This window comes from Panulirus ornatus, chromosome 55 (assembly GCF_036320965.1).
Source record: "Panulirus ornatus isolate Po-2019 chromosome 55, ASM3632096v1, whole genome shotgun sequence".
Taxonomy (NCBI): domain Eukaryota; kingdom Metazoa; phylum Arthropoda; class Malacostraca; order Decapoda; family Palinuridae; genus Panulirus; species Panulirus ornatus.
The window spans coordinates 26,780,247-26,792,572 of record NC_092278.1 but is presented as its reverse complement, the minus strand read 5'-3'; the positions used below and the strand labels follow the sequence as shown (position 1 = coordinate 26,792,572).

At 41.7% G+C, this 12,326-nt stretch overlaps 1 protein-coding gene across 5 annotated transcripts in view; it reads left to right on the top strand.

Moving 5' to 3' along the window:
- LOC139765620 (WD repeat and SOCS box-containing protein 1-like) overlaps positions 1-12,326 on the top strand; it is a 193,098-nt gene that overhangs the window by 153,443 nt on the left and 27,329 nt on the right. For all 5 annotated transcript variants that reach the window (XM_071693289.1, XM_071693287.1, XM_071693290.1 and 2 more), the window contains one exon: positions 5,981-6,103. In XM_071693289.1, coding sequence (XP_071549390.1) covers positions 5,981-6,103 — 123 coding nt within the window. The remainder of the gene's footprint in view (positions 1-5,980; positions 6,104-12,326) is intronic.

The window sequence follows — 12,326 nt, the reverse complement described above, 5'->3', positions numbered from 1 at the left end:
AGCACACTGACAACCCATCGTCCCCTGTATACCACATCACTCAACTTCATGTTTAGATCCTGAACACTCAAAATCATTTTGACTCCATTTTTCCATATGGATCCAGTTTGGTCTCCCCCTTCTTGACCCTTCCACTTCTGACTCATATATCCTCATTGTCAGCCCCTCCTCATTCATTCTCTACTTATGTCCATACCATTTCAACACACCCTCTTCTGCTCCCTCAACCATTCTCTTCTTATTACCACACCTCTTTCTTACCCTTTTATTACTTATTCAAACAAACACTTCACGTCACATATTGTCTTCAAGTGTTTCATTTCCAGCACATCCACCTTCCTCTGCACATCGTCATCTATAGCCAGTGCCTTGCATCCATACAGCATCATTGGGACTACAGTACTTTCAGACATATCCATTTTCACCCTCCCAGATGATAACCTTTCTTTCCACTCACTTGTTACTTCATTCCCTGGATGTTCTGGCTCTAAGTGAAACAAAGCTCAAGGGTAGAGGGAAAGAATAGTTTGGAATTGTTGTAGATGTGAAGTCAAGGGCTGGTGAGAGGGCAAGAGCTAAGAAAGGAGTAGCAGGAGTGAGCTCTAGACTGATAAGGAAAAAATGAAAGTGGATTGTGAGAGATAAGTGATTATGATTGCTTATGCACTTGGTCACAAGAAGAAAGATCATAAGAGGCAAGTGTTTTGGGAGCAGCTGAGTGAGTGTGTTTGTAGATTTGATGTAAGAGACCGGGTATTATTGATGGATGATGTGATTTAAATGTGAAGGTGAGTGTGAAGGTAGTTAAGGGTATAATTGGGGGGACATGGAGTAGAAATAGTTGGTAGAAGCATTAGGTAGGGGCCTTTAAAAACACTGCACTAGAGCTGCCAGTGGCCAGTCAAGGGTGAGGCTTTAAATGCTCAGAAGTGGCACTAGAGTTCAACAGTTATGGAGACTTTTGCATTGGTCACCCCCTTTAGGGAATTCCCAAATGGAGCAGGCATCAGAGACATCCACACATGCATTCTCTTGCTGTCATGTGTAATGCACCAAAACCACCGCTCCCTATCCACATCCATGCTCCACAGACCTTTCCATGCTTTACCACAGATGTTTCACATGCCCTGGTTCAATTCACTGACAGCACATTGACCCCAGTATGCCACATCGTTCCAATTCACTCTGTTCCATGCATGCCTTTCACCCTCCTTCATATTCAGGCCCCAATTGCTCAAAATCATTTTCACCCCATCTTTCCACCTCCAGTTTGGTCTCCTGCTTCTCCTTGTACCCTCCACCTCTGACACATATATCCTATTTGTTAACCTTTCCTCTTTCATTCTCTCCATATGTCCAAACCTTTTCAACACACCCTCCTCTGCTCTTTCAACCATGCTCTTTTTCTTACCACACATCTCTCTTACCCTTTCATCACTAACTCAGTCAAACCCCCTCACTCCACATATTGTCCTCAAACATTTAATTTTCTACATATTGAACCTCCTCCATACAACCCTATCTATAGCCCATGTCTTGTAGCCATACTATATTGTTGAAGCTACTTTTCCTTCAGACATACCCATTTTTGCTGTCCGAGATAACATTCTCTCTTTCCACACATTCTTCATTGCTCCCAGAACCTTTGCCCTCTCCCCCACCTTATGATTCATTTCTGCTTTCATGGTTCTGTTCACTGTCAAGTCTATTCCCAGATATCTAAAAACACTTCACTTCCTCCAATTTTTCTCCATTCAAACTTACCTCCCAGTTAACGTGTCCCTCAACCCTTCTGAACCTAATAACCGTGCTTTTATTCACATTTACTCTCAACTTTCTCCTTTCACACACTTTTCCAAAATCAGGCACCAACTTCTGCAGTTTCTCTCTCGAATCAGCCACCGATGCAGTATCATTGGCAAACAACTGACTTCCCAGGCCCTCTCTTCCCCAACAGACTTCATACTCGCCCCTCTCTCCAAAACTTACATTTACCTCCCTAACCACCCCATCAATAAACAAATTAAACAACTTTGGTGACATCACACACCCCTGCTGTGGACCAGCCTTCACTGGGAACCAATTGCTCTCCTCTCTTTCTGCTTGTACACGTGCCTTAAACCCTTGAAAGAAACTTCTCTGCTTCTAGTAGCTTATCCCCACACAGTATAGTTGTGAGACTTTCCACAAAGCATCTCTATCAACCCCATCATATGCCATCATATGGGGAGCCAATGGATAAGATTAAGATAAACTGTTCATTAGTTTTATTCATATCACTTCTGATAGGTAATTTGCTTCCCTTTCCTTCTCAGTCTGGTGGATAGCCCATCAGTAGCTTGAGGTAGTTGTGCTGATACATGGTTTAATGTCTGGGCAGTAGGAAAAAATCATCAATTCCATGATATGAAAAATAACCCCAAACCATGAGAGAATCATGGTGCTCAACAGTACTGAAAGTGTACTTGAGATCAAGGTCACTACCAGAGTGCCAATACACATGACAACTCAGCTCCCAATCACAGAAAGCATGTGCTTCCACTTAGTCTTATCCCATTGAAGGTATGTCTTGGCAAACACAATCCTAGGCTGCCATTACATAAGGGTGATGAGGGGCTTCTTTCAGGCGCGGTGGCAGCTGAAGTACAGGTCGTTGTGGATGTGTTGATGAATGGTCCTTAATGACACTTCACCAATCAGTTTTGGGTTTTTTCTTTAAAGTTTAGAGCTGACAAACGTGGAATAGCTTCTAGCTGACATTTCAGGATGGTTTGTGTGTGTGGTGAAGTCATCCGAGTCTTTCGAGGTTTTCCCTCGCGTGTTGGTGTTGCCTTACCTCTGCTGTTGCGAAATCTTAATGTCTGTACCTGAATTGATCGGACACTAGCACCAACAATTCTCTATATTTCCCTTAATGGTTTCTGTGCCTTGTACAGTCTAATAATTGAAGCTATTTTCACTTTCGTCAAGTCCTTTCGCTTCCCCTTTGTGGCTAGAGAGCATGAAAAATTTCAGCATTAGGGTATCAAGAGAGGATGAACTCAGATAGACCATCAACATTTATCAACTTCCCACTAAAGATAAAAGACAACCCACTGTTATTTCCCTTGGCATGCTCATAACTCTGCCCCTTGCAGCCAAAGCACTGAAGTTTTTGATTATCAAGCATCAAGCAGTGACAAGAGGGGCATGGCTACAAGCATTCCAAGGAAAATAACAGTGGGTTTTCTCTTATCTTTAGTGGGGAGTTAGTAAATGTTGATGGTTTATCAGAGTTTGTCCCCATCTGATACCCTACTGACTAAGGTTTTCATGCTCTCTAGCCACAATGGGGAAGCAAAGGGACTTATCAAAAGGGCAAATAACTTCAATTATTAGTCTGTACAAGGCACAGAAGCCAGTACGGGAAATATCAAGAATTGTTGGTGCTAGTGTCCGATCAATTCAGGTGTGGACATTAAGATTTTCACAACAGCAGAGGTAAGGCAACACCAGTGCACAAGGGAAAACCCAGGAAAGCTCAGAAGACTTCACCATGCACACTAACCATCCTGAAACATAAGCTAGAAGCTATTCCACATTTGTCAGCTCTAAACTTTAAAGAAAAAACCCAAAACTGATTGGTGAAGTGTCAGTAAGGACTGTTCATTGATGCATCCACGACTTCAGCTGCCATCACGCTTGAAGGAAGCCCCTCCTCACCCTTATGTAGAGGCAGCCTAGGATCGCATTTGCCAAGACATACCTTTAGTGGGATAAGACCAAGTGGTGAAGCCACATTTTCTGCTGTCATGTTAATCAGCTCCCCAGGAGTGACCCTCTTGTTCCCAAGTATGCTTTCAGTTTTGTTAAACACCCTGATTTTTTCATGGTTTAGGGTTGTTTATGAAATTGGTGACCTTGTCATAATGCCCAGTCATCAAACCATGAATCAGCACAACTACCTTGAGCTACTGATGGCTATTTACCAGACAGTTTTCAGAAGTGCCATGTGGATGTGTTCATGCAGGATGGTGCTCCTTGCCATACAGCAAAATCTGTGAAGCAGTGGCTTACTGACTGTGGAATCCACTTCATCAATGAATGGCCTGGAAACAGCCAAGATATTAATCCAATAGAGAACTTGTGGAGCATCATTCTGTGGCAAATTTCAGGGAAGATACTAGGAGTGTCCCCAAGCTTGAGGCAGCCATTCATGAATAGTTGCATAATTTGGACTTGATCTTTGAAAGAGAGAATATGAAAGGAAAAATATATGAGCAATCAGTTGTGGTGTGGTGGATATAAAACTCAAATTATAAAGAGTAAGACACCATGGAAAACTAAGTGGAGATATAATTATGTGAAGATAATTATATTTATTTATTTATTATACTTTGTCGCCGTCTCCTGCATTAGCAAGGTAGCGCAAGGAAACAGACGAAAGAATGGCCCAACCCACCCACGTACACATGTATATACATACACGTCCATGCACGCACATATACATACATATAGATTTCAACTTATATATATATATATATATATATATATATATATACATACACACACAGACATATACATATATACACATGTACATAATTCATATTTGCCGCATTTTTTCATTCCCGTCACCACCCTGCCACACATGAAATGACAACCCCTGTGTGCGCGCGAGGTAGCACTAGGAAAAGACAACAAAGGCCACATTTGTTCACACTCAGTCTCTAGCTGTCATGTATAATGCACCAAAACTGCAGCCCTCTTTCCACGTCCAGGCCCCAATGAAGTGGTGTGAACTTCAGGAAAGTATGGAAGCAGAGAAATCATCACTCAGAACATATGTAGGTTTCCTGAATAGGAGTAAAATTGATGAAGGCTAAACTTAAGTTTAAGAATAAAGTGATATGTTGCTGAATGGAAGAGTGTGTTTAGAGATCTTATTATACAGGTACACCACCGATTTTCTGGCACTCTTGGTTCCAAAGCCTTGTCAAATTAACCATTTTGTGGGACCAACCATAGTCACGTAATAATAATTCATCAACACCCCTCTAACCCACTAATTATACATCTCCCATGTGTGTAAAGTGTACCATGTGTCTAAAGTATTTGTCTGCATTATACACCTGCTCAGAATTGAGGTGCTCGTTAGCTACAAGATTTGCAATTTTGTCCACGTACTAGGCAGCTCCTTCATGGTATGCAGACCGCTTTTCTCTACACATTTTATTCATGGAAATTCCATGATGCTTCTTGAATCTTTGAAGCCATCCTTCAATATAGTCACGCTTATGTTGTAATTTAAGTTCTTTATGGAACAACTTAGCCTGGTCCATTATCATGCTATCTGACAAGTCCACCCCATCACTCCAACCCTGTCGAAACCATTCCATCATCACTCGATTGTGCCTAGTACTCTTACCATCTTTGATAGTTTTTCTAATCGTCATTTGCTTCTTGAATTCGCTGTCTGCATAGAATTTCAATATTTTCTTCCTTTGCTTCTTTATATCATAAACAACTGATGATCTAATACTGTAGATGTCACGCAGCTTACGCATCGAAACCACAGTCCATATTTTCAACAGCTCTACTTTATCTTGGATCGATGTGGCCTGGTGTTTCTGTTTGACACCACGACTGACACTCTCATATGTCTTAGAAGTCATAGCTAGTGTTAAATGTAAGCAGAATAAGCTGAGAATCTCATAGAATTGCGGTATCACCACCAACAAGCGCAGTGTAAAGAATGTAAATAAGCGCACCCTACACACAACGCCATCTGTGGCCGCCCAGTAAACTAGTCTGGTGGCCACGGCAATTTCAAGTTCCCTCGTGTAATTTTGTCCAGACAAAAGGAGGTGCTGAACCATCAGTTGCTGGAAATTCGGTGGTGTACCTGTACAAGCAAAATTCTGCATCATGTATCTTGCTGTATGGAGGAGAGATGGCATGTTCAATAGCACTATTTATTTTCTTTCCATTTTGCTCTCAAAAGATTCCTTCGATTTTGGAACTTAATGAATGAAGTGGATGAGCCAGAGAGCATGGGATCAGCACTGGAGGGAGATGCAATGTTGAATTGCTCCTTCTCACCTCTTGGTGGTGCAGTGTCTGTTGGGTAAGTAGTTCATCTTCTTTACTCATTTTCCAATTATATAAGTGAAAAGTGACCTGACTTTCTTGAAAGACTCTGTTTGGAATTCTGTTTCCTCCTGTTGTGAGAAATCCATGCAAAGCTGCTCATTTGAAATGTTAATATTGTTTTGTTTTAGTTATTATTATTATTATTATTATTATTATTATTATTATTATTATTATATATTTGTATTATACACTCGCTGTCTCCCACGTTAGCGAGGTAGCACAAGGAAACAGACAAAAGAATGGCCCAACCCACCCACATACACATGTATATATACACACGACCACACATGCACATATACATACCTGTACATTTCAAATGTATACATATATATGCATACACAGATATATACATATATACACATGTACATAATTCATATTTGCTGCCTTTATTAATTCCCGTCACCAACCCACCACACATGAAATGACACCCCTTCCCCCCACATTCGTGCGAGGTAGCGCTAGGAAAAGACAACAAAGGCCACATTCATTCACACTCAGTCTCTAGCTGTCATGTATAATGCACCGAAACCACAGCTCCCTTTCCACATCCAGGCTCCACAAAACTTTCCATGGTTTACCCCAGATGCTTCACATGCCCTGGTTCAATCCATTGACAGCACATTGACCCCGGTTTACCACATCGTTCCAATTCAGTCTATTCCTTACATGCCTTTCACCCTCCTGCATGTTCAAGCCCCAGTCGCTTAGAATCTTTTTTCATTCCATCCTTCCACCTCCAATTTGGTCTCCCATTTCTCGTTGTTCCCTCCACCTCTGACACATATATCCTCTTTGTCACTCTTTCCTCTCATTCTCTCCATGTGACCAAACCATTTCAACACCCTCTTCTGCTCTCTTAACCACACTCTTTTTATTACCTCACATCTCTCTTACCCTTACTTTACTTACTCGATCAAACCACCTCACACCACATATTGTCCTCAAACATCTCATTTCCAACATATCTACCCTCTTCTGAACAACCCTGTCTATAGCCCATGCCTTGCAACCATATAACATTGTTGGAACCACTATTCCTTCAAACATACCCATTTTTGCTTTCTGAGATAATTTTCTTGCCTTCCATACATTCTTCAATGCTCCCAGAACCTTCGCCCCCTCCTCCACCCTCTGACTCACTTGCGTTTCCATGGTTCCATCCACTGCCAAAACCACTCCCAGATATCTAAAACACTTCACTTCCTCTAGTTTTTCTCCATTCAAACTTATTATTATACCTGATTGCCGTTTCCTGCATCAGTGAGCTAGCACCAGGAAACAGACGAAGAATGGCCCATCCACTAATATACACACATATACACATAAACGCCCATACACGCACATATACATACATATACATATACATATCAACATATACATACATATAAATAAATATGCACAGACATATGCATATGTAGATACACATGCACATATTCATACCTGTACATTTCAAATGTATACATATATATGCATACACAGATATATACATAATACACATGTACATAATTCATATTTGCTGCCTTTATTAATTCCCGTCACCAACCCACCACACATGAAATGACACCCCTTCCCCCCACATTCGTGCGAGGTAGCGCTAGGAAAAGACAACAAAGGCCACATTCATTCACACTCAGTCTCTAGCTGTCATGTATAATGCACCGAAACCACAGCTCCCTTTCCACATCCAGGCTCCACAAAACTTTCCATGGTTTACCCAGACGCTTCACATGCCTTGATTCAATCCACTGACAGCACGTCAACCCCGGTATACCACATCGATCCAATTCACTCTATTCCTTGCCCTCCTTTCACCCTCCTGCATGTTCAAGCCCCAGTCGCTTAGAATCTTTTTTCATTCCATCCTTCCACCTCCAATTTGGTCTCCCATTTCTCCTCGTTCCCTCCACCTCCGACACATATATCCTCTTGGTCAATCTTTCCTCACTCATTCTCTCCATGTGCCCAAACCACTTCAAAACACCCTCTTCTGCTCTCTCAACCACGCTCTTTTTATTTCCACACATCTCTCTTACCCTTACGTTACTCACTCGATCAAACCACCTCACACCACACATTGTCCTCAAACATCTCATTTCCAGCACATCCATCCTCCTGCGCACAACTCTATCCATAGCCCACGCCTCGCAACCATACAACATTGTTGGAACCACTATTCCTTCAAACATACCCATTTTTGCTTTCCGAGATAATGTTCTCGACTTCCACACATTCTTCAAGGCCCCCAGAATTTTCGCCCCCTCCCCCACCCTATGATCCACTTCCGCTTCCATGGTTCCATCCGCTGCCAGATCCACTCCCAGATATCTAAAACACTTCACTTCCTCCAGTTTTTCTCCATTCAAACTCACCTCCCAATTGACTTGACCCTCAACCCTACTGTACCTAATAACCTTGCTCTTATTCACATTTACTCTTAACTTTCTTCTTCCACACACTTTACCAAACTCAGTCACCAGCTTCTGCAGTTTATCACATGAATCAGCCACCAGCGCTGTATCATCAGCGAACAACAACTGACTCACTTCCCAAGCTCTCTCATCCCCAACAGACTTCATACTTGCCCCTCTTTCCAAAACTCTTGCATTTACCTCTCTAACAACCCCATCCATAAACAAATTAAACAACCATATATATATATATATATATATATATATATATATATATATATATATATATATATATTCTTTTTCTTTCTTTCAAACTATTCGCCATTTCCCGCATTAGCGAGGTAGTGTTAAGAACAGAGGACTGGGCCTTGAGGGAATACCCTCACCTGGCCCAATTCTCTGTTCCTTCTTTTGGAAAACTAAAAAAAAAACGAGAGGGGAGGATTTCCAGCCCCCCGCTCCCTCCCCTTTTAGTCGCCTTCTACGACACGCAGGGAATACGTGGGAAGTATTCTTTCTCCCCTATCCCCAGGGATAAAATATATATATATATATATATATATATATATATATATATATATATATATATATATATATATATATATATATGTATATATGTTTACCAAATGGCGTCCTAGCTTCATCTCTTCCATGTATGTCAATTGACTTATATTTCTCTCTTGCGTCTCCCCTGATGATGTGATTATTACACGAAAGTGCACTTGGGAACTTATCGTGTTACATTTTCCCGTGGACTCAGGAATAACTTGATCACGCGCAATATTGTGATCCTTTCCAACACATATACATACATATATATGCACATACACAGACATATACATATATACACATGTACATATTCATATTTGCTTGCCTTCATCTATTCCTGGCGCTACCATGCCCAACAGAGAACAGCATCGCTACCCCCTACTTCAGCAAGGTAGCACCAGGAAAACAGACAAAAAAGGCCACATTCGTTAACACTCAGTCTCTAATGAGTAATGCACCGAAACCACAGCTCCCTATCCACATCCAAGCCCCACAGACCTTCCCATGGTTTTCCCCAGATGTTTCACATGCCCTGGTTCAGTCCATTGACAGCATGTCAACCCTAGTAGACCACATTGTTCTAATTCACTCTACTCCTTGCTCATCTCACCCTCCTGTATGTTCAGGCCCTGATTGCTCAGATTCTTTTTCACTCCATCCTTCTACCTTCAATTTGTCCTGCTTCTCCTTGTTCCCCTCACTTCTGACACAAATATCCTCTTTGTCAATCTTTCCTCACTCATTCTCTCCATATTTCAAAACCATTTCAGCACACCCTCTTCTGCTCTCTCAACCACACTCTTTTTATTTCCACACTTATCTCTTACCTTATCATTACTTACTTGATCAACCCTATCATTACTTACTTGATCAAACCAACTCAGACCACATATTGTCCTCAAACATTTTCATTTTCAACACATCCATTCTCCCCACACAACTCTATCTATAGCCCATGCCTCTCAACTATGTAATATTGTTGGAACTACTATTCCTTAAAACATACCCATTTTTGCTCTCAGAGATAACGTTCTCTCCTTCCACACATTCTTCATCGCTCCCAGAACCTTCGCCCCCTCCCCCACCATGTGACTCACTTCCGCCTCCATGGTTCCATTCGTTGTGAAGTCCACTCTCAGATATCTAAAGCACTTCACTTCCTCCAATTTTTCTCCATTCAAACTTACATCCCAGTTAACTTGTCCATCAACCTTACTGACCTAATAACCGTGCTTTTATTCACATTTACACTCAGCTTTCTCCTTTCACACTTTTTTCCAAACTCGGTCACCAACTTCTGCAGTTTCTCACTCGAATCAACCACCAGAGCTGCATCATTGGCAAACAGCAACTGACTCACTTCCCAGGCCTTCTCATCCTCAACAGATTGCATACTCACTCCTCTCTCCAAAACTCTTGCATTTACATCACTAACCACCCCATCGATAAACAAATTAAACAACCATAGGGAGATCACAAACCTTGCTGCAGACCAACATTCACTGGGAACCAATCACTCTCCTCTCTTTCTTCTCATACACATGCCTTGCATCCTTGGTAAAAGCTTTTCACTGCTTCTAGCAGCTTACCTAGCACACCAGATACCTTTTAGACCTTCCAAAAAGCATCACTATCAGCTCTATCACATGCCTTCTCCAGATCCATAAATGCTACATACAAATCCATCTGCTTTTCTAAGTATTTCTCACACACATTCTTCAAAGCAAACACCTGTTCCACACATCTTCTACCACTTCTGAAACCATGCTGCTTTTTCCCAATCTGATGCTCTCTACATGCCTTCACCATCTCAGTCAATACCCTCCCATACAATATCCCAGGACTACTCAACAAACTTATGCCTCTGTAGTTTGAACACTCATCTTTATCTCCTTTGCCTTCATACATTGGCACTATGCATGCATTCCACCAATCAAGGCACTTCCCCATGATCCATACATACGTCGAATATCCTTACCAACCAATCAACAATACAGTCACCCCTTTCTCAATACATTCTACTGCAATACTATCCAATCCCGCTGCTTTGTGGGATTTCATCTTCCACAAAGCTTTCACTACTTCTTCTCTCTTAAATAAAGCATTCTCCCTGACCCTCTCACTTTGCACACCACCCCAACCAAAACACCCTACACCTGCCACTCTATCATCAAACACATTCAACAGACCTTCAAAATACTCATTCTACCTCCTTCTCACTTCATCACTACCTGTTATTACTTCCCCCTTTGCCCCCCCTTCACCGATGTTCCCGTTTGTTCTCTTGTCTTGCGCATGTTATTTGCCTCCTTCCAAAAATCTTTTTATCCTCCTTTATGTTTAATGACACTCTTTCTCCCTAACTCTCATTTGCCCTCTTTTTCAACCCTTGCACCTTCATCTCGACCTCCTGCCACTTTCTTTTATACATCTCTTAATCATTTGTACTCCTTCCTTGTAAGAATCATCCAAATGCGTCTGTTTTCCCTTTAACTAACAACTTTACTTCTTCATCCCACCACTCACTACCCTTTGTAATCTGCCCATCTCCCACCTCTCTCATGCCCAGTGCATCTTTTGCACATGCCATTACTGCTTCCCTAAATACATGTCATTCCTCATCCACTCCCCTCACATCATTTGTTCTCACCTTTTGCCATTCTACACTCAAGTGTCCTTTCCAAGTTCACTTACTCTCACCACTCTTTTCTTCCAAACATTCTCTCTTCTTTTTTGAAAACCTTCTTCAAATCTCCACCTTTGCCCGCACAAGATAGCGATCAGACATAGCTGCACCTCACAGCACATTAACATCCAAAAGTTTCTCTATTACATGCCTATCAGTTAACACGTAATCCATTAGTGCCCTTTGATCATCTCTCCTAATCACATATATATGCTTATGTATATCTTTCTTTCTGAATGAGGTAATCCTAACCACCAGTCTTTTTCAGTGCACAAGTCCACAAGCTCTTCACCATTTCCATTCACAACACTGAATACCCCATTTACACCAGTTATGCCCTCAACTGCCATATTACTCACCTGTGCATTTAAATCACCCATCACTAATACCTGGTCTCATGCACCAAATCTGCTGACACAAAATCAATGTAGAATTTACTTTCTTACACTGTCTCACACTCCCACAACTCCTGCTTCAGGAGTAGTGCTACTCCTTCCTTAACTCTTGTCCTCTCACCAACCCCTGACTATACTCCCAAGACTTTTCCAAACCAT